This window comes from Tinamus guttatus, unplaced genomic scaffold, assembly GCF_059628265.1.
Source record: "Tinamus guttatus ecotype Peru unplaced genomic scaffold, ASM5962826v1 Tinamus_guttatus_pri_ptg000060l, whole genome shotgun sequence".
Classification (NCBI taxonomy): domain Eukaryota; kingdom Metazoa; phylum Chordata; class Aves; order Tinamiformes; family Tinamidae; genus Tinamus; species Tinamus guttatus.
In genome coordinates this window covers 7,166,442-7,191,020 of record NW_028288594.1, presented here as the reverse complement: position 1 = coordinate 7,191,020, position 24,579 = coordinate 7,166,442, and the positions used below count along the sequence as shown (strand labels likewise).

The 24,579-nt window shown below is 38.6% G+C and overlaps 1 protein-coding gene across 1 annotated transcript in view; it reads left to right on the top strand.

The window, feature by feature from the left end:
* CNTNAP5 (contactin associated protein family member 5) overlaps positions 1-24,579 on the top strand; it is a 248,404-nt gene that overhangs the window by 177,461 nt on the left and 46,364 nt on the right. Inside the window, exon 13 of the mRNA XM_088519572.1 lies at positions 2,739-2,939. Coding sequence (XP_088375698.1) covers positions 2,739-2,939 — 201 coding nt within the window. The remainder of the gene's footprint in view (positions 1-2,738; positions 2,940-24,579) is intronic.

Below are 24,579 nucleotides of genomic sequence, written 5' to 3'. Positions count from 1 at the left end.
TTGCCCTGAAATTAAAGCATTGTCACCTTTGAATTATGAAACCATTTAACAAGCGTTTAGGAAATCTGCTTCTCAAGGCTGCGTTTAAAGTGTTCTAGGTTATACAGTAGAAGTTGTAGCTACCCTCTCCCACTGGGTTTTGACTTTCAGCCTGTGTGTGGTTTGAAATTTTACCAAGCTGATAAAATAATAAAATAATAAGGTGGAATAATAGAAGGTAAAAATAAACAGTGACCTTTGTCTAGAGAACAGCTTTTTCATTCTCATTGTAAATTCACAAGTGCAAAGAGAGCTCATTAAGTTGAGTAAACAGGGGAAAAAACATATAACATGGACAAACATAAAAGAATAATGATAACCTTTTTGTTGAAATAAAGGAAATAGAGCCTTATCTACCCAGTTTAGGAGCTTCCAGGCATCAGAATGACTAGGAGCTACTGACACTCAATTTGTTTTGCACCTATGGTTACAGAATATTCCTCTCTAAAAATACAGTAAAAACAAAAGCAAAAATATTTCACTTTAGAAACATTTTACAAAAAATAAGTACAATGTTGGCAGTCCTATTTTCAAAAACGTAAGCAAAATCTTTACAGAGGTGTGCCAGCACTTTTGTGTGTGCAAGTCAGGGAGCTAAGCTGCACACAGCTCTTTGGAGCCTTTTAACCAGGCGGGTCTGTGTGCATGTCCAGACTGCAGCTGCATGGTTGCTGTTGTAGATCCAGGAGTACTCTTGAAATGCAACCTCCCAGTATTGTCAGTAGGCTTCAGAGTAAACACTGTTTGAGCTGTAGGAGGATAATTCTTTGCCCTCGTTTTGAGGTGGACAGCTCTATTCTGGGAGGTGCCTTAGTTAAAAATTGCACAAGTGAATTTGTGCAAATACTATGAGCTTGTGTAGAAGCTGTCCAAACAAATAAGGGTTAGAACAGAAGACTCTTCAGTCTGCTGAAAACATGTTGTGGTGTTTTTTTTTTTATACTGCTGGGAAGATATGAGATGGAGGATATGGGACATGAATAAAGCATAAGAGTTGGCCTAATTGGTGAGGGTTTTGGAATGAAGGAAGGTTGAGATTATTTTTGGCTTGATTTCTGATCTGTAGGCATAAGCAGACGTGGTTTTGGACCTCTCTTGGAATGGTTCAAAGATGCACTGCTGTTCAGCTCTCAGTTATTTCTCCCCTAGTCACCTGAGAGCTGTAGTGAGCAGCATTGGTTCCCAAACCCTGCTCTAATGCAAACTGAGGCTGAAAATTATCTCTGATGGTTGTTATTTCGCTATCATCTTAAAGTCTCTTTAAGGAAAATCCATTAAATTATTTGAATGTCTCTGCAAAGATAGTCCATTAGGTTTTTAATACACTTACCACAATTCTATCTAAATTATGGTATTTGTAGCTTAACAAAAATAAGTTGACTTCCACAAAGATGTTTGGCTTGTCATGCTTGTGTGTTGGGTAGTAACTGTAAAGCTAGTGCTGTGTAAGAACTCAGGCCAGATAATATGGCTGTAAACCTGGATCCAGATACTTAAGTGCATAGTGTTAAGATCAGTTTAGAAAAGATCCAATATGGCATTGCTGAGAGTTTTCCTGCTAAAGCATGAATAACAAAAAAAGAAATCTTCCTCATCCGGATCTTGCTACTTTCTCCATTGCTATCCATAGGTTTCTGCAAGTGAGACTGAAGACTTAATCTCAAGTTATTAAAATTTGCTTGTCAGTATGTCATATCTTCCCTGGACAAGCAGGTTCATTTTCTGATAAAGATAAAATTTGCTGGACGTCTCTCTCAGCATCATGAAGCATGTGTAGGCCTCGTCCTGTGAATGCTCTATAGAGTTTGGTCTTTACCCTGGGTCAGCTGCTGATTGGCCACTCTGTCCTTGTTATCTTGCCTCCTGCCCCAGAACCAGACAGGGAACAGGCTACCTGTTTGCCTAATTGCTTGTAATTGTGGTGGTGTTCTTACTGTTTCGTGATGGACTGATCACGGACTGGGTAGTTTCAGGAAAGCGTGGATTGCACTTGTGCCAAGATCTGTTTCCTGAGGCCTGAGAAATCCATCACTCTCCCTTCATTGCATTTCCCAGCAATGCAAATGGGGTCCCCCAGCATGGAAGAATGTCAAAAATTGTGGTTAACTGCAGATACTGAATCATATGTTGTTCTGCACTATCATCCAAATAGGATACTACTTGGCTTCTACATAGAAAAATGTTAGTGCTGAGTAAAATGGGTGGTATGATTTCTAACTGAGCAATGAGAGCATATTCTCAATTTCTTTGCCAAGAAGTCTGTTTGTAGTAAGTTGGTTGAGCTCATCAACTGCAGCCCATCGTTACCATTTGTCACTATAACAGCGTGTGCCGTTCTCTAAGGCCAAGATAGATTTGCAAAAGATGAGCATCATCAACCTAAGCCATATTATTAAGTCATTTCTCTTCGTCCAAAGCCAGTTGAAATGCGACTAATTTGTTCCTGATGATGCAACAGAGAGTGTTAAACATCCCCCATGCTTCTGAGAAAGCTTATAGTTTATCTCTAGCTTTGCAGTGTTTGCTTTGGTTGGTTCAGGGAGAAACAGCTATGTGGATTAAACTGATGTGCAACAGTTCTTCATTGCAGAGTGGCCAGAGTGCAGAGTAGCAAAGCTTTAGATATTTGTTTGTTTGTTTCCTGAATTTGAAAGTTTTTTTGTTGTTAACTTCCTGTTCAATCTTTTTTGCTTTTACAGAAGATAAGATCTGGACTGCAGTGCAGCACAACAACACAGAACTAACCCGAGTCCGTGGAGCTGGTCCAGAGAAACCATATACTATGTCCTTTAACTACAACAGCAGCATGGAGCAGCTTGAAGCCATGATAAGCAATGCAGAGTACTGCGAGCAGGAGGCAGCTTACCACTGCAAAAAGTCCCGTCTCCTCAACACTCCAAGTAAGTGCCACAGTCCCAAACTATGCTAAAGTAGCAGGACAAGACAGAGTAAAAAGGCTTTTACTTCCTTAGTCATTGCTGTGCTTTAATTGTCTCTTGACATGAGACGGAGCATGCTCTGTGGTGGAGTTTCCACTGTGCAAGTTCATACCTACAAAGTGTCTAAAAGCTTTTACAATGGAAAGTACCCTGTGAAAACCTCAAAAGCTTGATATAGCTGATGTTAGATGGAAGTTTTTATTCATCTGTGGTTCTTAACTGTTACTAAGAATAGAAAGCACACAGATGACTTCAGACCTTCATGACATTTCTGAACAGGAAGGGTGTAGCATCTTCTGAGTCTATGGTCATAGATATTGTGTTTAACTGCTTGGTAGTACAGGTGCTTGGCCAAAGCTAATTTTCTCCTCCCGATAGAAGGTGTATTTTTTTTTCCATGATATAATGTAATGGTAGTTTCTGTTGTGTTAAAAATAAACCTCCAGTGAAATGTACTCAAAACTTGATTGGTTTCAGCAAGATTACTCTAACACTGAATTTTTATGGATCTAGTAATAAGATGCCTTATAGACACTTTACTTTAAAAAATAATATTAAGACACATTTTAATTATTAAAAAATTAAAAATAGTCTTTTTTAATATCAGAAAGTACTACTTATAAAACATGTGTGGGTTATTTTATGTTAAAAGCAGAGCGTACTAGCCATGAACTGTTTGTATTTTTAATTGTTTTTTAAAGAAATAAACATTAGCATCAGTATATAGTGTAGACCCAAAGCAGAAAACAAAGCACACGATTAACCCCTCATAAAGAGGGGAAGTATTTCTTTTACTTTCATTGTTTGCTGGCTGCTGCAATTTTGTAAGTTATTTGGTCAAACACACATGTAAAGGTACATTATCAATGAGCATGAAGATACATATAGTACCTGAATAAATCATGAGGCATTTGTTAAGGAGCAGATCTTTTATATTAGCAATACTACTCCTAATAATAAGAATCTTTTCTGAATTGAGAATGTACTGTAACCATGCAGGTTCAGGGCTAAAGCCACCTACCAAGTGGCAGACTTGCTAAGGAAGTGACCAAGGGGCAGTAGCTTCTCCAGCCTCTCAGGATCAAAGCAGTGATGCTGGTCCTTGGAGGGGCCTGTGAGGCTTTGCAGCCCAGTTCCCTGTCCCACATGGCCGGGTACCCTCATCTTAACAGGTTACTACTCATCTTAACAGTTGGACAGACAAGAACTGCGTAATTCATAAATCTTTAATACTCCAGCTGGTAAATCAGAAAAAATTACAGCCCAGTGATGTGCATGTGACCGACACTGTCTTATTTTTTCCTTTCTCTCTGTTTGTCCCTTATATGTTTTGTTATGTTTTTTCAATTACTTTGAAATTGGTCATCCTGAACTCACTTGGTAGCCTAAGGTTGTCAAGACATGGAACACACTCATTTCAGCTCTTAAAAGGTTTAGGGGGCAAGTTGTTCTTAGCTGAGTGATAAGCATTTTTAAGTAACAGAAAGGCTTCACCACCTTCCCACCAAACTCTTATGTAAACTGTTTAAATGAGGTGAACTGCTTGTGCATTATAAAAGATAGAGAGGAACAGTGGTGCTGAACACTCTATCTTGAAGCCTACAAGCACGAATAACTCTAGCACATTTTGAAGGGCTCCCTGCAGAAGGCTGTCATCTATGTTGTGTACACACAGACGCAACTGGAGGGAGTGTGAATTTGGGGTCAGAGCAACAGACCAAGAATGAAGACTGATGGGTTTTGTTTCTTGATTGTCCTAGGCTTTTGAATGCCTAAAAGACTGCTTTCTGTGTTGGAAGGGTATCATAATGTTTAATTATGGTTATGAATGACTTCTGAGATCTTTGTTCACAAGTCAGCATAAAAATGCACATGTATTAGTTGATGACTAGGTTGCATTCATAAGTTAGCAGGAAATATTACATCACCTAGTCCATGCTGCCAGATATCACAATTCGTCTATATCTTTGGGCCGAGACAATGGTAGCATATACCAAACGATGGAAAAACATTTCTCAGAAACATTATCTGATCTTGCAGATCTATAAAAATTCTATTTCTTGCAAGAGATCTAATCCTGTTCAGAGCTTCCTCCAGTTTGAGGTTCTCTTCTTTTTTCTGAGGAGATGGAACATATGATTAAGAGATCTCAGCTGATATCACCAAATGGCCAAATCCTTGCCTTCAGGATCTAAACACTATCTTGTTTCACAGTGAAGCAATAAAGAGATTTTTCTTTCTCTGCCTTTTGCAACTTAGCTCTCCAGAAAAGCTGCATGCTGTTACATAGCAACATCTGCTTTTACAGCTCTGATTTGGCAGGGAATCGTGTGCCTAGGAACAGGGACAGCATAGCTCTCTAGTCTGTTACAGGGAGAAACCAAAGGAGGCCCCCGGCTTGGGTGGGGACAGGGGGAAGTTCCAGTGTATATCGAGGAATTTATCTTTCTACTCTTTCTACTCCCTCTTGCCCTTAATATGTAAGCCTGTCTCTGGTGGGTATGCTGCATTCTCTCCTCATTGAGTTGTATGGATTTACATGTGTAACGTGTCAGACATGCAATCTGGCAGTTGGCAAAGGAACTTACTCATCTCCACCTCCTGCTGCCTGGCACAGCCTTATCAGTTCTCACTGTCACGCTATGGCTTAACTGCAAATGTGTCTTTGAAAAGTAAAATTAAATTGACCTGAACTGCGTTTTTTTACGTACATCCTTGCCAGCCCCTAGATTTCAAGGAGTTTGCAAACATCAGAATAGATGTCAAGCTGTTTTTTCATAAATCTATGCAAAAGAAACTTAAGATCAGTAATTGGATATCTGTTGTAATTTCCCCATCTCTATTGGAGAGATGCTCACGTAATGAGAGCAACTATGACATTGGCATTTATTAGCAAAGTCATCCATGCTTTCTAGCATGACTGAAGACTACTGCCTCCTCCTTTGAAGACTGAGGAACAGTTCATCTGATGAGGACAAGCAGGAGCTTGTAGGCGAATAGTAGGGTGAGAAGAAAACTTGGAACCTCTAAATGCACCTTCTGCGTTTTGGGAAATTGAAATTGCATTCAGGTCTCGGGGAATCTAATTTCTGTTCTTTTTGGAACATCTCAGGTAATACACAGGAGAAGAATATGTGTACAAGGGTAAGTACATGTGTGCACATGTGCGTTTAATTACACTGTTAACAGACAAGATGTTTGAAGATATAAAAACGCATATTAACTGAACAAGACTTCAGCCCTGGCTGAATTTGCTCAGGTTTCCAGTAGCAATAGCTTCACAGTGGCGTGCTCATTGAGGACTTAACACAGTGACAGCCGTATCAGCAGGATAGCTTGCTTTACATTCCTCAGCTGACAGTCTGTCAAGCTCACAGTACATTCATGTAGGCAGGGACTGAGAAAAGAGCAGTCCAAGAGCAAAATCAAAGAAATAAGAATCCCTGTTTTTATTTTCCTTTGTTATTCCTTATGTTTTTCATTTTCCAGTAGAATTCCTGCACCATGTCACTTTGAGTTTTGATTTCAAATGCCCGTGCTAAACTACACACCTCTTCCCTGAACTTCTTCCATGTCCCCTTGAGGACCTGTGTACCGTAGGACTTGCATACGGGGACCTCCTCTTCCTCTCCGACCCTTTCTCAGTGCAGAGCTGAGCTGTGCTCTTTCTCCAGCCTGGAGACTCCAGACACAGGGATTTGACCTTGCCAGTGACTCACTACATGGGTGTTTTGCACCTCCATTACCAGGCTGGAGGAGATGATGTTGTGTTACCTGGCAGTATGTTGCCTGATTTTTCTGAATTTAGGCTGCAGTTTAGGCTTAATTCTTGGCTAAGACAGTTTCTTCATGACAATTCAGTGACATTTTATCTTTGAACTGCTTTTTTCAAGCACCATTTTAGATAATCTGTGCTATTTTTAAAGAGTTTTAAATGGAGTTCACTATAATAATGTAACATAGAGATTTGTCAGTCAGATGGAAGTGGAGTGGATACATGTATTCCCTGGTCTGTGTAAAATTTCTTCTCCACTCTCTGAAAGCAATGTGGCTTGTTGAAGGCATACTTAGAGTCACTGTGAGCTGTTGTTGGCATTGCAGTAAGGAGATTAATGCTGTGCACTGGCACTGGAAGACGTATGTTTGCTTAACCTCTGTAATCCCTTACGTTGGGACTTTTCTTCCTGAAGAACCTCTGAAGTGGAATAAAGTTGGTGGTACCTTTCACTCAACCTGTGAAATCAACTAAAGTCCTTATAGCACAGTAATGAAGAAATGTTTTATTCAGGGAATTATGCTGTCAAAATAAGAGCTTGGAATTGGGCAGTTGTATGAAATGCCCAAGTATGCCAGAACCAAATATGTCCTAATGACACCTCAGACCTGAGAGATCCAGTCCTATAACTATTCATACACAAAATGAGAAGGAAACCAATACTTGTTTTTTAGTGTATCCCAGCTAACATTCCCTAATCATGAGTAGTTTTTTTTTATTATTATTATTTTTAATTTGTAGTGCTCAGCATACTGCTGGCAATGAATAAATAATTGCATTTAGAAACAAGCAGCTGATTCATTGCTCCTTATAGTAATGGCCATTAGTTATGACAGTGACCTGTCCACCATTTGAGAGAGCAGTACTGTTGCCTGAGCAAAAAATTGTGCCTTCTCTCTCATTAGAGCCTCAGCGGGGAGTGTGTTCTCATCATGCTCCCATTTGTCTGCTTCATTCAGCTGTCCTACTTTGAAGTTCATGGGCTCCATTAGAGCCCAACTGTCTTACTGACATTAAACCAATTTTCCCTTCAAATTTGGCCCGGTGTGTGAAGTGACATTTTCCCATTCTGGAGTATGGAAGATATAGATCACAGCAGCACAAGTGATCTTAGCTGTCCTCATCTACTGTGATGCTGTGTGTGGTAATGGTAATTTGCATTTCTATCTACACTTTCTTTGAGTATGGGAAAGCATTTAGGGTTGTCATCTCAGTGTTGTGCAGGTGTTCAGTTTCCAGAAGTCCAGGAATTTTACCCCAGATGTGAAGATGGTCTATCAGAAATTTATTTTCCCTTTTTGAAAGTTTGAAGGCAGGGACGGGGGAAATAAAGCAATGAGGATCCATCTGTAGGCTATATTTTCAAACAGCATTGGAAAAAAACCTTCCCTATGTTTTTTACTTCAGTGTTTTACATATGTAACCATCTAACACAAAGGGGATCATAAACATGAGTCTTCTGAATGCCTCTTTCTTTTGTGAAACAGGCTTGTGAGTAATCAAATATGCTTGGAGAAAATATCTCTAGATATTTAAGGGGAAAAAATTCTTTGTCTACTCCCTCTGTCCCCCCACCCAGAAGCATCTAAAATCACCAGAGAAATTTCTCTCCATGACCCCAAGTGACCAGGAGACTGAACTGAAACTTTACAAGTAGCTAAAAAGTTGTGGTGACCTGAATGAAAACCAGCCTTTTAAACCTTCTCCTTGGAGAGGCTTTTCTAACATCTGTTAGGCTAGGAAGACAGAGCAGAAAGGAAAAAGCTTCTGAGCTTGAACTTGCTCCAAACCCCCTGGCACGAGGGATCCAAGTTAATGGGACAGGAGTAGCTTGAGCTGTCCCGGTCTCAAAGCAGTATCCTGAGCTGCCTTTCTGTGCCACCAGGAGCAGAACTCGGAAGTCCTGGGAGTAAACTGGGAGGTCTGGGACTTTTCCCTTATTCCCTCAGATCTGTTCTCTTTCCTTCCTGCTTCCTGCTTACTCCTTTCCTTCAAAGTTTAGCCAGTTAATCTGGCAGTGCTCTAAAGGACTCCTCCTTTTAACAAAGAGAGAAATGGGGCTGTTGTTACTGATTTCATAAAAATCCAGTGTACTTCAGAGTTACGTTCATTTTGGCCTTTTTTTTCTTCCTTTTTTAACTTGTACATGGCCCTGTGTGTCCTGGATGTAGATGTTTTGAGAGAAGATATGCTCCTCTGAGAATATGTACAGTGCATTCAGAAATACCTCAGCCATGTTGGCTTGGATCTAGGAGTAAGCCTGAACATAGCCTGATGCAGCAGCCTGGGCTTCTCTGTGTTCTGGCATGGGGGGAGTTTTCCCAGGGTCCCCATAGATGTTCATTCAGTGCTGGAACTAATCCCACCATTGGCGATATTGCTGCTTTTAGTCCTGCTAGCTAGAGACCATCACTACTACTTCCCCTGTTGTCCTTTATAAAGGGCAAGGAGGATGTCCATGAAATTATGAAAGAGTACCCGTATTTTTGGAGAGGACCCCTTTTATAGTTGGTAGGGTCAGACCTACAGTTGTAGAGTAGGAATAATCTAGATATGTCCAGGTTCTTCCAAGCAGAGAGATAAGCAGCTGAAGGCAATACTTCCAATTCACTTTAGATACCCAATTCTGTTGGAACTGATCAAACATTCTCATACTTCTACCTTGTGAGCTGCATCCTGTCTAGCCAAGCAGCCAAGCTGTTTATTCTGTGCTGCTTTCTTTTTTGATGGTTTAGAACATGGCTTCTTGGCTTATTTTTACTAAAGCATCATTCAGTGACGAATAAATTCAGCTCTTTTTTCCCCCAATTGTTTTGTGCTTCAGAGATGAGCTCCTATGCAGATTCTCTGGTATCTGGTAACGACTGAATGTGCACTGCAAACCTTTCATCCTCTTGGGTCCTGCTTTGGAGCTTTTCTACTGTGGAGGTTACTTTCAGGATCAAATTTCTGTCAAATGTACTTGAAATTGTGCTGTGGTCATAGGATACTCTGAAAGAATGAACACAAGCATGCTGGAACATGCATACATCATGGTACCCTATATCTGTTTCTGTAGATAACCAGCTTGAGATTCATATCTGAAGCCCACTAGAGTTAGATTAGAGTTGACGTATTGGCCTGTTTGTTTCCCAAGATCCTAATCCTAGGAGGAAATCTTAATTTGGGCTAAAACAAGATGCAGATGTACACATTTTCTCACTGTATCAGATATATAAATGTCTATCTCCTCAACATGGAAACAAAAATATTAACAAAATTTTAATACTAAATTTAACTCTGTCAGTACCAGTCAGGCTTTGATAGGTCTGTGCATGCTTCCTAGTACTGTAGGTGTGCTAGACTTTTTTAAAAATTGTTTCTTGATTTATATACTGCCTGTTTCTTTATCCAGAATCCTTATTCCATGTTCTCCTTTCTCCATCTTTGGTTTGCCTAAAAAGTTTAAAATGGCATGTCTAATTTACAGCATCTAGTGATTCCAGCATATTAACATTAGTAGTGCATGAAAAGTGCTCCCAGTATCTTAGTCTGCAAACAGCAGCCATTTTCATTTCTTCTTTTTGCCCAGGTTGTGTCATTTAATGAAACCAAAATATTGGCAGTGGCACTTGTTGATAGAAAAGGGAAGATGATAATGGTTCCTGACTGTGCTTTTTCTCAGTTTTCTACTACTGAACCTAATTCAGGCCTGACAGGCTTGTTTTACTGATGAATTCAAGCCAATGATTAGACGTTTTCAAAAATGGAGAGAGATCTGAGAAGTAGTTCTGAAGAAAACGTAACCACCGCTTACATGGTAGGGTTGTCTTAAACAGAAACTGCTAGCTGCAGGTTCAAATGGCCAGGATGATCCATAAAATTATCTATTGATATGGGTACAGCATAAAGTTGTCTTAAGAAAACAAGTGTCTTTGGGTGTGCAGAAATAGGCTACAAAAAAGTGAAGGTTAACTGACAGCTTGTGTTAGATGGGTGGTTCTTGGTCTTCGCACAGGACATGGGCTTCTTTCCGTTGCTCTTGTCCTCACTGAGTTAGAGGCTTTATGTACTCTAGCTTTTCTTACCTGCCATCGCCTCAGTGCCTTCAAGCAGAATTGCTCTCTTTTTTTCCAGATGAAACTATTTAGGTGACCCGAAGGAGTTTAAAGATTGTTCCCCATAGAGCCATCCTCATCGTTGAATGCTAAGGTTACAGCAATGGTTGGATCCTTGGGCAAGTTGTCTCCTCCTGCAGTAGTATCTCCTGTTTCAATTGCCTTTGGCTTCCTTGCTGGTTATGAAAAGTTAGTTTAGGCAGTCTGTTTTGCCGTTGTAGGTAGATGAACTGAGGAGAGTCCTCCAAGCACTGAGCATTTTTAAGGGGCCTATTTCCAAGTCTTATTTCCAAGAGCTGATATATCCAAGCCTGTGTCTGCTTTCTAGGTCCCTTCCTTCCCAGTGGACACTTACATTCTAGATTCAGGCAGAACTAATCAGTGTTGCGTTTTGTTTACTGTCTCTGGGAAACAGGCGAGGGACTCCAGTCAATGTGCAGAACACTAGAAGTACCTGCTTAATAGAAGCAGAATTTTATTGAGTGGGTATTTCCATCCTATTGCTGCTGGAGTAATCACCTTATCTGCAAGCAATGCTTCCAGAGGGAGGAATGTTCCTTCCGAAATACCACCCTGGGCAATTCATTTTACTTCTATACAAAGCTTCAGAATCTGCCTGACCATATTGTACTACAGGTTGTCATGTTTTCAAAGGATGAAATTTATGTTCCATGAAATATGCCATTGCTAAAATTAATAGGTAAATGAACAAAGTGAAACAGGCCATTAGACCCATTACAATATTGTAGTCATTGAGTTGTGGCACAAAAGCAAAAGCTAATGGGTAAACATAACCATAATACAGCGATAGGAGCTATCAATATGTAGTACACAACTGTGGTTATACAGAGGAAGGCAGTTGACCATATGAAATATGATTCAGCAGACAGCCCAATTGCAGGTAATCTTTCTTAAAACAGTGCTTCCTTGGCTAGTATATTTTAGTTGAAGGAAAATGATAAATTACAGCTATTTTTTTCCTATCCTACTGGAATTTAATTTCAACTTCACTTTGATAATTTTCATAATCTTTTTTTATGTTGCACTGGACAGTAACACTGAGATTTTTTGTGTTTGCAAAAATGTTCCTGAGACATGAACAAATTGTTCTTGAATATTCCTGCAAATAGGAATTTAGCCAAAGGTCTTCAGTGTAAATATTTACCACCTTGAAATCTTTTTTGATGCCCTTGTTTTTATTTCTGTTCTAAAACAGTGTTTCATAATTTTAAGTGAATACACAATACCTAATCAAGATAAACACTTCATAGGCTGGACTGTGTTTGTGTAACATGATTAAATAAGCTCTGAGAATAGCTAACATAATCATAACATTCTGCTAATGGGCAGTTCAAGAGAAGCTAAGCTACAATATTGGATGATTCAACTGAAAAAAGTAAAAAGCTCGAAGATATGCAGGATCAACTCCATTGGATTCAGTATCCTTATTTATGCCAACAGAATTGTGAACTATCTCTATAAATAGTGCATCTTTTGTGAAATTCCTCTTTAGCATAAAACAAATGACAGACTGTAGAAACCTTGTAAAAACACTCCTATGTAAAGGAAAATGATGAGTAAGTTAGTCCAAAGCTTTGTAATGCAGTATCACCAATTGGAGGTTAAACGTTTCAGCACTGATGGATTGAAAAGCCAATGCTGTGTTTCTGCAATGGAACAGACAGGAATATCCTGCACAATTTCAGTAGAGGAGATGCAGGATCATCTTTAGCCCTGGTGGCTGAAGTGGTGCAATATAAATTAGAATCTCATCTCTGGCCATCTCTTGTAGACAAAAAAAGAGAGAGAGAGGAAAAAAAGATTGATGCAGGAGTATCTTCAAATCACTGTGGCACTCACGAGTTTACCCATGCAGGGGAACTTTGGCAGTGACTAAAATAAATTCAGAGACGCTGTATTCTGCTAAAGTGATTCCAAGTAGCAGAAGCACAGGAGAGAGTTGGGTGATCAACTGTTCGACATTTTCTCTCAGTAGGTTTTCAGTCCATGCCCGTGTGAAAAAATCAAGTTACTATGGTCTTTGCTGAGCAACATCTTTTGAAGGAATATGTGATAGGATATTGAATCTTAGCAGTCGATTTTGAGTTCAGTGAGGAGGCAAATAGCTAGCTTGGGCAGCAGCCAGCATTACTAATTGCACCCTGGATGGCAGGGCAGCCAGGGGTTTCTCAGCACAGCAAAATAAAGTCATGTAGCTGAGCTGGTTCAGATCCTAGAATCAACGTAGGTGTTTTAGCATAATTTTTACCAGCACATACTTGCTGTCTCTGAACAATACATGAATTTGCATACCTATTCTTACTGAGTACATTACTTGGACCTGAGTTTTGACATGACACAGGATTTTACTACTGAGAAATACTTTTATTGTTTTCACCCATAAAAAAGGTTGCAACTTTGCTTGCAAAAAGGTAGCTCTTGTAATTCCAGTCTTCTAAATTCTGCTTCCCATTAATCAAGAAAATGCCATCTTACTGTTGTTTCATGCTACTTAATGCAAGACATTGCTATAGTGAGTGTAACCTATGGCAAAACAGTGAAAACTTGAATGTGCTGAATGTTGAATTAGGTGACTAGTTGAGTGATAATATATTGCCTAACCTAATGAAAAGACATTACTTTTAAATAATGGACCACATCATAGATTTAATTATCTCAAGGCAAGGTAGTAGGTGCTTCATGCAGACAAGGTCAATTACTTTATCCAGAAGAGCCTGTTTGAAGTGTATTATGAATAATTCACAGACATAGAAATTAGGTTTGAAAAAGTGTCCCAGCTATAATGTGGAAAAAGCATTCAGTTTCTTTCTTAATGTATTTAAGATAACACCCAAAGGACAATTATGTCTGCTTAACTGTAAAACTAGTTAAATGACAAGAAATGACAATTGCATGGTCACATCTACATTAGCACATTATGCAAAAGAAAGTATAATCATTGTGGCCTGTTCTTATCAGGCCTCAATAAACTGATTTCAAACCACATCTTGGTAGTTTTTGCACCTGAATGTTGAATGAAATTTAATCAAAGATTGGTTCATTTTATTAGACTCTCTCAATAGAGATAAAAAAGGATTCTTTCTGTATTAGCGCCGTTTATCTTGTTTGGTCAGAGCTTTTAGTTCTTTGTTTCTTTTGGTGTGTAGACTAAGGTACAGCGATGTGGAGTAATGGGAATCTATTTGGACAGTCTGTGATCAAACAAAAGGAACCAGAACATCTGCCTTTGCATCCTGTGCCTTACTCAGGCCAGTCTTCTACTACAAGCACTAAATCATGCTGTTTCAAAGACAGTATTGTTCTAGTCTAGGCCCAGCATTAAAGCTAGAATAATGACTCTAGCTATGGTAACAGAATACGTACTCACTTGACATATGGTGACCTTAGGTGTGAATTAGAAACGCAATAAACCTCAAAGTCTGGGGAATAACATGCTCTCTCAGCATATTTTGATTCCACAGGCAAAACAATAACCTTAGCTTTTGCTCTTTGACTTTGCAATAAGCGGTAACGGCCAAGGGAAATCCCTTGGGGGCTGCAGTTTTCTAAGATGCTTGGCAAGGAGATGGCTAATTCATCAGGTACCTCAGTTTAAGTGTCTAAATGTAATAGTGACATTTCATGGCCTTTGAGTTTACCTGCTTTATTTGCTCGAAAGGGAAAGTTCAGCAGAATTTTAGAGGGTGCTATAGAATGGAGTATCTAATGAGGCATACAGGCGGCCTAATCCTGTTTCCATTCAAGTCAATGTCAAGAATCCCATTTAGTTCAGCAGGAGCAAGTCAGGGATCCTTGGCACTTTCTAAAAGGCAGTTTGAATAAAGGGCAATAAAAATTTGACACGATGTCAGTTTATGTAACAAGCTGCTAAAATATGTGATAAAGTGTAAAGCAACCACAAAGAGACAGGGAAGAACCCTTCTGTTAAAACAAGTATACTGAGAAGCAAAAAATATGGGAGTTGTGGGTGTTGATATTCTGAATCATTCAACTTTTCTCTCGGGACCAGTTCTCCAAAAAAAGTTAAGAATTCTCTTTCCTCCCCTTCACACAGTTGTTGGCCTCCGCTCCAGTGACTTCTGGGAAGACTTGATAAAGACTAATCTGAGCCTAAGAGACTTACTAGCTGATGTACTTATTTTCATGCATGAATGTGAACAGATGTTTACATGGTAGTGTTAAGTAGGCCAGCTGTTTGAGTCATCTATGTATTTTATTTAAGAGTGAAACCTAGCACTCAAAATCTGGAGACAGAATGTGGAAGAGCAAAGAAACGCAAATTCAGACAAATACTTTTCTTCCTGTATTTTGGGGGTGGTATCCTCTACATGCACTAGTCGTTCCACTAGTTTTCTGTATGTCTGAATTTTCAGCATCATGAAGTTGCATCTTACTCGAATCTCTGGGCATCTTCACTTTATCTTCATCAGCTGTAGGTGAGAGAAAAACTAAGAAGCACAATGTCAACATCACCAAATGCAGCATTTGTCTGAGGATGAAGGAGGAGGAAAAAAGAAACAATATTGAGGAAAGAAAAATAGTTGACGCTTCGCTTTACAAGAGGCTGCATATTGCTGATTGTTCCTGCAGTCTGTTCTATAATGAAGCAACATGGTAGTGTTTGCCTTTGCATTTGTTGTGCTCTTCAAATGCAAGCAAAAAGCATAATCTTTAAGAGTGTATTACAGTCATGAATGCATAACACATATTTCTTGATTTCTAACTGCAAATCTGAATGGAAAAGTTTCCTTTGTGGAGATGTACACATGCATGCAGGCATATGTCTAGAAGGAAGAGTTTAGAAGGAGGAGGGGCTTCTGTATATTTTTAGAAGTGGTTTGTCCCTCTAGGATTGTGTTTGCGCTGGGACTGGCACTAAAATATGATGAGGGTTCTCACTCCCTGCCGTCACTAATGGGTAGTGCAACCCTCGGTCAGTCTCTGCCACTAATGTGCTCCTCTGCCTGAATACGAGTAGAGTGATTTGATCATGTGCATGTTAAGAAAAACAAGATTTGTGGCCCCTTGTGGTTATGCAGGTTTCAGTATTCCACAAATTCTCCCTGTCCAAACCCGTACTGCAGTGCACTCAGCTGCCACTGAGTTCTTCCTTCTGCTCCAGAAGCAGAACATTGTTTCTTGAGCTCAATAATTACCTGTTAGTGACAGTAAAGCTATGGAGCCTAGCTGGACAGTTCATATTCTGTTCAGTATGGTCCATGTGTGAATGTATGTACACCCACATATATATATTCTTCTGGTTGCTACAGTTGTTAGAGAGGTACATAGGAATCTGAGACCACTTAAAGAGCAAAAATTAAAAAGAAGATATATTTGAAAGATGTAAACTCATTGTTAACAGGATGGAGAAAAAATAACTGCAAATTGATTAAGCTGCTTCACAGAGAAGACAGATTGTTGTCATCTTGACCTTAAAGTCAGTCAGGATATATCAATAGGAGCATCTTTTCAGTACAGTCCTCTATGATTTTTTTTTCATTTATATTCTCTTGTTTTTCTCCTTACATGCTGGCTTGGAGCCAGTTCATTTCATGGTCTTGCCTATATGTATGTTGTGCTACAGCTGCATTTTTCCAAACTGACTAATTTCACAGCACTCCAGCTTTCCTTAGGATGACAAATGACCACCCTGCTGCTCTGACCAGCAGAAGTGTAATTGCAGGCTGAGAAGGGGACAGCTGAACCAATGCAGCACAAGAGTTTGGGGATATATCCTGAAGCTGAAACTGCCTGCATTTGTTTATTGTGGTCAGGTCTCCAATTCCACCACTTAAGGCATTAGCTGCCGACATTAACTGTAACATTGAGGAAAGCAGAATTGCTCTGCAGTTGTAAGCAGTGTCAAATCAGCAGTTATTTATTTACCATTACTCTGTGATGTGTTGTAACATGTCAAACTGTAAAGAAGTTTAATGAGTTGCAGTAATGCTTCTAGCATCCTAGAGATACTGGGATCCAACTTGATGAGTTTTTTTGATAAAACAGTCACAGCAGTTTTGTGACTTTGTCCTGTAGCTGTGCTGGGCGAGCACTCCAGACGAGTGCTTTTATCATCACTGTAGATATGACTGAGTGGCATCTTTTCCTAACTAACATGTTTTGGGAGCAGAAAGAAACAATCCTGTTTAACTGACTCTGTGAGATTTCAATTCAATAGAAATGTGACAGAGAAGTAGGAGAAGCTAAGAAAGAGTGTTTTTTTTGTTTGTTTGTTTGTTTTTTTAAACTCCTCCAGGCTGCCCTTTTGGCCCCTGAGGTCTATTGCTCAATTGCTCAATAGTGGAAGGCAGGCAGGACATTGGGATATTTGGTTGTGATGCTGCATAACTGGCTGCCAGAGGATTTTCAGGGAACAGAGAAGTGTCCCAAAGCAGCTTCTGTATCTCTGTTGTGATGAGAACACCTCCCTTAGTGGCCAGCCGAGCATCAGTGTCATTTTCAGTATCTCTCAAACAAGTTTTATGATCATCTTCACTTCCGTGGACTCCTCCAGGATTACTCTGAAGCTCTACCATAGGACCACCTCATTGACACATGTGAGCGACTTCCAACAGGAGCATAACAAGAATGAGAAGTCAAAAGAACCTTTTGTCTCCATGCAGGTTCTTTTCATACTACTACTGAACATAACTAACTCCTTTTCCAAGCCTTAGTTTCTGGTGCACCTACACTAAGCCAAGATAGCCCTTACCCTTTTACTACCTCATTTATAGCACTGGCAGGGTGGAACCGAACAGAATTGCCTTGTAATGGGGCCAGGGTTTTCTCACTGTCCTCACAACGCTCTGACTGTGTTTCAAAGCTCCCTTTGATCATTTGTCTTGACTATCCCCCACTATCGTGTGCAGGCCACATCCATTCACAACATTCCTTCTGTACATATTTGAATAAGTCTCTGAGTAGATAAATCCCCCCCAGAAGTGTACTGGTCGGAGCAGGACCAAGTAGAAGGAGCAATGCCAGAGCTCAAAACAGTGTAACAAGGGCTTCTGAAATTTGGCACCAATGTGCTGATTCTTACTCTGATGTAGGTTAAATCTCTTGACCTCCAAAGCTTGTAGCAAATCCTTTCTCTTTCCTAGCTTTTGAGATGGAAAGTGTAGGCTCATAGTTAGTTGAAGACTGGTAAATGCACCTGGATTGTTCATTGTACTCTTTCCAGGGTGTTGGTTTCCATTTCTTTTTGTTTACAATACTTGCCTTTTAGAGTACAGCAAACATATTGCAAGCTGTGCACAGGGACATTTTCAGCTGCTTAATATAAATCTAAATAAATATCTATTTTTTTAGCACTTTTTTTTTTGTATAAAGCTGCATGGGGAACAATACCAGGTTTCCCTCCTACCAAAGATGCTTATTTGCTCAAATTGATATTACAGTAGGTGTCTTTTTCCACGGGACTTTTTCCAAAAAAGCAGCATCATGCCAATAATATCTGCGAATGCTGTCATCACTTTTAAGAAAATGCTCTGATTTATTTAATTAGGAATTGCACCTTCAAAGTTGTTAACAATAACAACATCATAGCAGTGTTTTTACCTCTTCTAAATTGTGTTCTATTAATTAGAAATGGTTTTCCATTTTTATTACCATTCACAAATTCAACATATTTGTTGGTATTTTCTGATTTCTTCAAGATCAATCTAAGCCATGAAAGTCAGCAGTTGTCAGACACTTGTGGTTGCAGTCCGAAAAGAGACTCTGTGGAAATGACATTGTCTCAATGACTTTCTGATCAGATTCACACTGTGCAAGTAGATAATATTCTCTGTTAGCCTTTTGGTATCAACATGGGAATGGCAATACAAGGTGATTTCTTGTTGTTTTATGAATCAATATCACTAGTAAGGATTTTCTATGCCCCAGTCTAGTTTCTGTTATTCCTATATGCTGTCTTCAGAAATATACTAAGAATAAAATGAACCTGTTTTTTTCTGGGGGAGTAATCAAACCAGAAGACACAGAATTTCAGTTACTAGTGATTGTCTTGGTGCAATGTTAGTAGAAGAAAAGAAGTAATAAGAAAGATGCTTTTAGTACTGTTAATGTTGGAAGTCAGAACTGCATATATAAGAAACAATTCTGTTGAATAGAGTAATTCCATTTTACTTGGCCCCTTTCCAAAATAAGTGGGGGGAGAGAACACCAACTCTTAATCATATGTGATCCCTCAGTATCCGATTGCCTTCTCACAAGAACTGGAATGTTATGGTCTGGCTTTATTTTCTGTGATTTTTTTTTTTTTTTTTAGTAATATATTAACTCAATACAAGCTATTGTTTATTTACCATCACTGATTATTTTTGCAGTTATGAACAACTCCTTAAGAATGAAGAACCATTGATTTGGGCTTTTTATTGGCACACCACAGGTGATATTCTTATGCTTGAAATGGATAGTCCTGGTACAAGAGGCTGTGAGTAAAGATATGGGAGTTGAGTGAGCAATGCAAGGGCAAAAAATGATGGCATCATGTTATATCCCTATCCTTCTTGGCTACCTTGAGGATATAGGGGAAAAACTCCATAATTTTCCCAGTGAACAGGACCTGACCCTCTGGTGGCCCAGGCAAGGTCCTGATGGAGTCTACTGTGGTTTATTTGTGCTTATTCCCATTATCTCCACAGCCACTAATGGGGATGATGTGAGGGCAGATCTTGTCCCAACACAGAGTGATATGTGATAAGATGTGTGTTGTCATGGGCCTATCCATTAAGACAATGCAAGGTTTGCTGGTGTGAGTTTACTTGGAGAAAGAAGCTAAATGGAGAATATGGGACAGGAAAAGGGGAATGAGGAAGAGAAGAAGGAGAAGCAAAAGAAACAGGCGTGAAATGAGGCTGAGCTGAAGTGTGAGAGATAAAAGAGACAAGGTAAAATGCTATGTTTCAACAGGGTAGGGATCTTCATGTCCCTATGAGCTGAAGTCATTATTGTTGTTAGTGTGCTTGTGTGTTGTTTTTTCTTCCTAACCTGCATGCCTAAAGCTGTTTCCATAGTTGCTCTTACTGGCTGAGTTCCCACTTGGATCTTTCAATTATCTTGTCACTCGGCCAGAAATTTATTGAGAAAACAGCTTAGCCTGAACTGGCAGAGGAAAATGCAAATATTCACAATATTTTCAGTCATCCTTGGCCTTCAACAGAGGTGTTAACCAGGCATAAGGTTTTAGTCTGCATGTAGATTCAATCCTCTTCCAGCATAGAACAGCCCTTGGGCCTGAATTCTTTACCACCATCCCCAAGTCTGTCTCTCAAAGTGATGATGATGATTCTGCTTTTACTGAAGTGCGGTAAGATGAGGATGGCACAACTGTCATTGCATCTCATCAACCTCCTGTTAGGTTTAGAAGAATCAAAGGTCTCATATTTATTTATCTTCTTTTTAGCTATTGTAGCCTGAGGTTATGTTATATTAACAGCTCCAGGAAGAGCAGCACGCACTGTGTTAGCAGGTGCTCTGGAGGGAGGCGTAGGTTCTCTGCCCTAAGAAATAGACATGCAGGTAAATGCTTCTGCACTTAATGGTTTTTGTTTTTCTTTCCTTTTTAAAATGATTTCTTCAACCTGGGACTCTGTATGGCAGCACATTGGCAGCAAAGCTGAATAATGAGAAAGAAAATGTCAGCAAACTACAGCTGTGTTTTTCCTTATTTTAACAACATATAACAAAGTAACCTTAAAATTACGAACAGACTCTTTGTCTATTGCATTAAATAGTATTTGTTTGGGAAAAAATCCTGGAATTAGTGAAGTTAATTTTGTATAATATTCCTGCTCTGAATCAGGATTACAGAATCTGGCCAGAAATTGAAATCAAATGAGGTGGGAATCTTAAATACATTGTTTAACAGTATTGCTGCTCAGTACAGAATAATTTTGTAGTAACTGTTGAATATGGAATATTCCCATGATTTTCTCATAATCTTGACCAGAATTGCTGCAAGTTGTGCTCTTTTGTTGACCAAAAGCATCAGATTTTTTCTTGCTGGAAAAGAGGAGGACTGGAGAAAGAACTAGTAGTTGGTTAGACTGCAATTTAATTTCTAGAAGTTCTCAAAAAAGAAGAAATATCATGATTAAAAAAAAAAAGAATACAAGAGGAGGATCATGGTAGAGACTTAAAAAGAAAAAGAAATATTTTTGGATCACAATTTCTCCCTTGTTTTCTTTTATCTTTTTCTCCAGTTTTTCAAGAGCTAATGGATTTTCTGAAAGCAAAATTTGTCCTCTTGTTTCAGAACTCAGGTTGACAGTATCATATATAAAAAAGTGTAAATATTTATATAAAATACCGTCTGCTAACTATCATTATTTTCCTGAATATTTCACATAATGTTCAAGATATCAGGTGAGCTGTTTGTAAAATTAGATACTACTGATATCAAATGTGGTTAGTACAGATATTTTAGGTTTTTATCTCTGAACAGCAGTGAATAATTGCCTTTGATTGCTTTATCCAATTCTATAATCAATATTTTTCCAGTTTTCATTGTCTCTTGATATGCATAGCTTTTCACTTAAGAGAAAATAGCATAGATTTAATCTGCCTTTTTATCGGTAAGATATATATATGTGCATGTATATTTGTATGCACATGTATAAAGATGCAACAAATTCAGTTCTCTGCTTAGTTCAGTTTGAGGAAAAAATGATGAACGTAACTGTTAAGATAGTGTTGCTTCAATACAGTATGTTTTTAGCAGAAAGCTGCAAATAATTTGACTTTCTATTGTGGTGGAAAAGACTTTTAATTAACTTGTTTCAGTAACTCGGGCACCCCAGAAGGTTTGTCTGTGATGAGGATATGCAATTGCTGGAGACAGATTTTTAGGTTTGTATAGTAGAGGAGTTTAACATGAGATTCAGTTTATCCTGTTAGTATTTCTATCATTAGATTTTGTTTGAAGCAATATCAAGAGCCACCCAGCAAATGATGCAGACAAATCTTCACAAATATTCTAAATAAAACATAGTTAAAATGCATGGCTTTGGTTTAGCTCATGCTGTAGAAACATTAAAATACCGAGACTGCCTGTCTATATAAATGTAAGTTGACTCCATGGAAGTTGCTCTGGATTTATACACACAGTAATTTTTTTGTAAATGCTTATGGAATATGCTGCTTCTCCATTCTATTTCACTTTCTCCAGCTTCTGTCCTGTACAATTATTCTTTTAGGTATAATTGTGTGCAATTGAATATGTGAGCAGGTATAAAACCTTTAAAAATAACTCATATTTCTAGCAATATCTGTACCTGCTAGAACAGAAAATTAGCAAGAGCAATTAAGGATTTAAAAGGGAGATTTAAAAGGACAGACCTTTTCTCACAATCTGGTGAAGGGGCACTGGATGCATGTACAGCCATTGCTGCAACCAGAAGTGCCAGATATGCAGTGCACATGAATGTTACCTCCAGGCCCACCTCCTTCTAAGGATCATAGGAAACAACTTCCATGTGTCCCCCTCCCTGCTTTGTAGCCTTCGGTTCCTATGCTCATAAACTCTACAGTCTCTTTCAGCCTCACTTTTACTAAATCTTATTTTATAGAGAGAACTAATAATGAGCAATTCAGCTAAGCACATTGGTAGAGCATATACCAGAAATCAGCTCAGGAGTTGGCATCCAAAAGGAGCTCATTCTGAATGCTTTGCAGGATGATGGAAAACCCTCTGTCAATCTTTTTCAATGCTCTATAACTGAAATTGGCTTTTCAATGTCTCATTCAGGCAATCAGATATGTTTTATCAGTAACCATTGAATAGATAAATAGACCACAGAGGACCAGACTGTAGAGACAGGTAGAGAAATGGTCAAGATAGTTGACTCACAATAAGACTTCTTATTCTTTCCTCTGAGCAGCTCAGTGCCAGCCTTACCTTCCACAGCACATTCCTGGCACTATGACCTGGATGCTTGGTTTGATACAAAGTACTGTCTCCTTACTCAATTCTTCTATTAAGTATTTTACCAAATTATGATAAAGATAGCAATGTAAATATGACAGCTCTGTAGAGGCTTCAGGACAGCATAATCACAGAAAGGATTATTATTATTGTGCTCTGTAGAAAGTGTAAAATGTCTTTTTTGAGGATTTTGTCATCAAAATTTAAACCTTACAAAGGACACGAGCAATAGGCGGAGAAATAGGTTGGAAGAAACTGTTCTCTATTTCTTTAACTGGAGGATCCCCTCACTAGGGGCTTGTTTCTTTTGCTTGTTCGGGGATTTTTCCTGTTCTCTCTTTCAGAACCATTGCATTGTGTACAGAAACAACCATGATAAGTAGAAGTGAATTTTCTGCCAGTTCTCACCACAAGAAAAAATGGTACTTTTATTTGTGCATTATGCTTTTGACTTCTAGTTTTGACTGAATAGTGTGTTACAAAGTACAGTGTAAATACAGAGCGAAGAGTTAGCAGCACTTTTTGTCAAATGGATTTTTAGCTTGGAAATTTTAAGGTGTAATTCTTCTGACAATAGACACTTCTTAGTGTCAGTTCCTCTGATCTATGCAATCACTATTTTCTGGAATTGTGTTTACACTATGATCAACATCTTTGGTTGTAGTCTGTGACTTCACCACAGAAAGAAATTTAGTCTGTTTTGGTGTTCAGGAGGATTGTTAATGCTACATGCATGGTGACTGGAGAAGTGAAGATACTGCAACAAATCTACGGGCATTGAAGAAAATCTTAACACCTAATCTCAGTAAGGGGCATCCTTTAGCTCTGCAGCAGTATCACAGTATAGAATTTACTGAGAGGATTCAGGGATGGATTGATTGTCATTTCTATGAAGTATTACATTACTTCAGCATTATATACATATGATACACAATATGCATTCCAGTAATTCCTTAGCATTTAAAAATAGCATAAGTCCTGTGGATTTAAATATGTTAATGAATAGCTCTGAGATTTCTGAATGGCTAAAAACTAAGCACAGAGTAAAGGGTTTTGAAAAATCAGGGTGTCATTTTCTGCAATACTATGATAGGTTTCAAAGGGGCAAGTTATAGGGAAAGAATTTATTTATTATTGATTTATTTATAAATAAGTTTACTTAGAGTGGAGAAGTGGCAGAAATATTCCTAATAAATAAAAAAAAAAAATTGAGAAGATACTAGTTATAATAGTCTATTCCCTCGACAATCCAAGATTGCTCCTTATAATGTTGAATGCTGTATTTTTAGCAGTGTATTTGGTTTCATTTTAAATGCTTCTACTGCTCCCCTAATCTGAATCATAAATCTGTATGCATATGCGTTTCCTTGGTATTGCTCGATAAAACAGATACAGCAGGATCTGAAAAAAGACATTATAAAACTGCTCTTTCTTAATTCCTGCGAATGATTGTTTATTTCACTGTTGTGCTTAAGCATAATGATTTCTGCCAAAATAAGCTAGAACGTAAGTTGAATTTGATTAATGAATACCATTATTTGCTGATAGCCTGTAGAGTTTATCTTTATCTAAATATTTTTTTCTAGAACGAGCACTTTTAAAATTAGATTAAGTACTTTGATACAATGTCTATTTCAACTGCTAGACAAATCACCCTTTTATTCAATATATGTTACTATTCTGAGCTTTATCAAGTTCGTTCTCAGAAATGTAGCATAGACCTGTTTCACTGGCCAAAGTAATGAACTTTTAAAAAAAAAAAAAAAAAAAAAAAAAAAA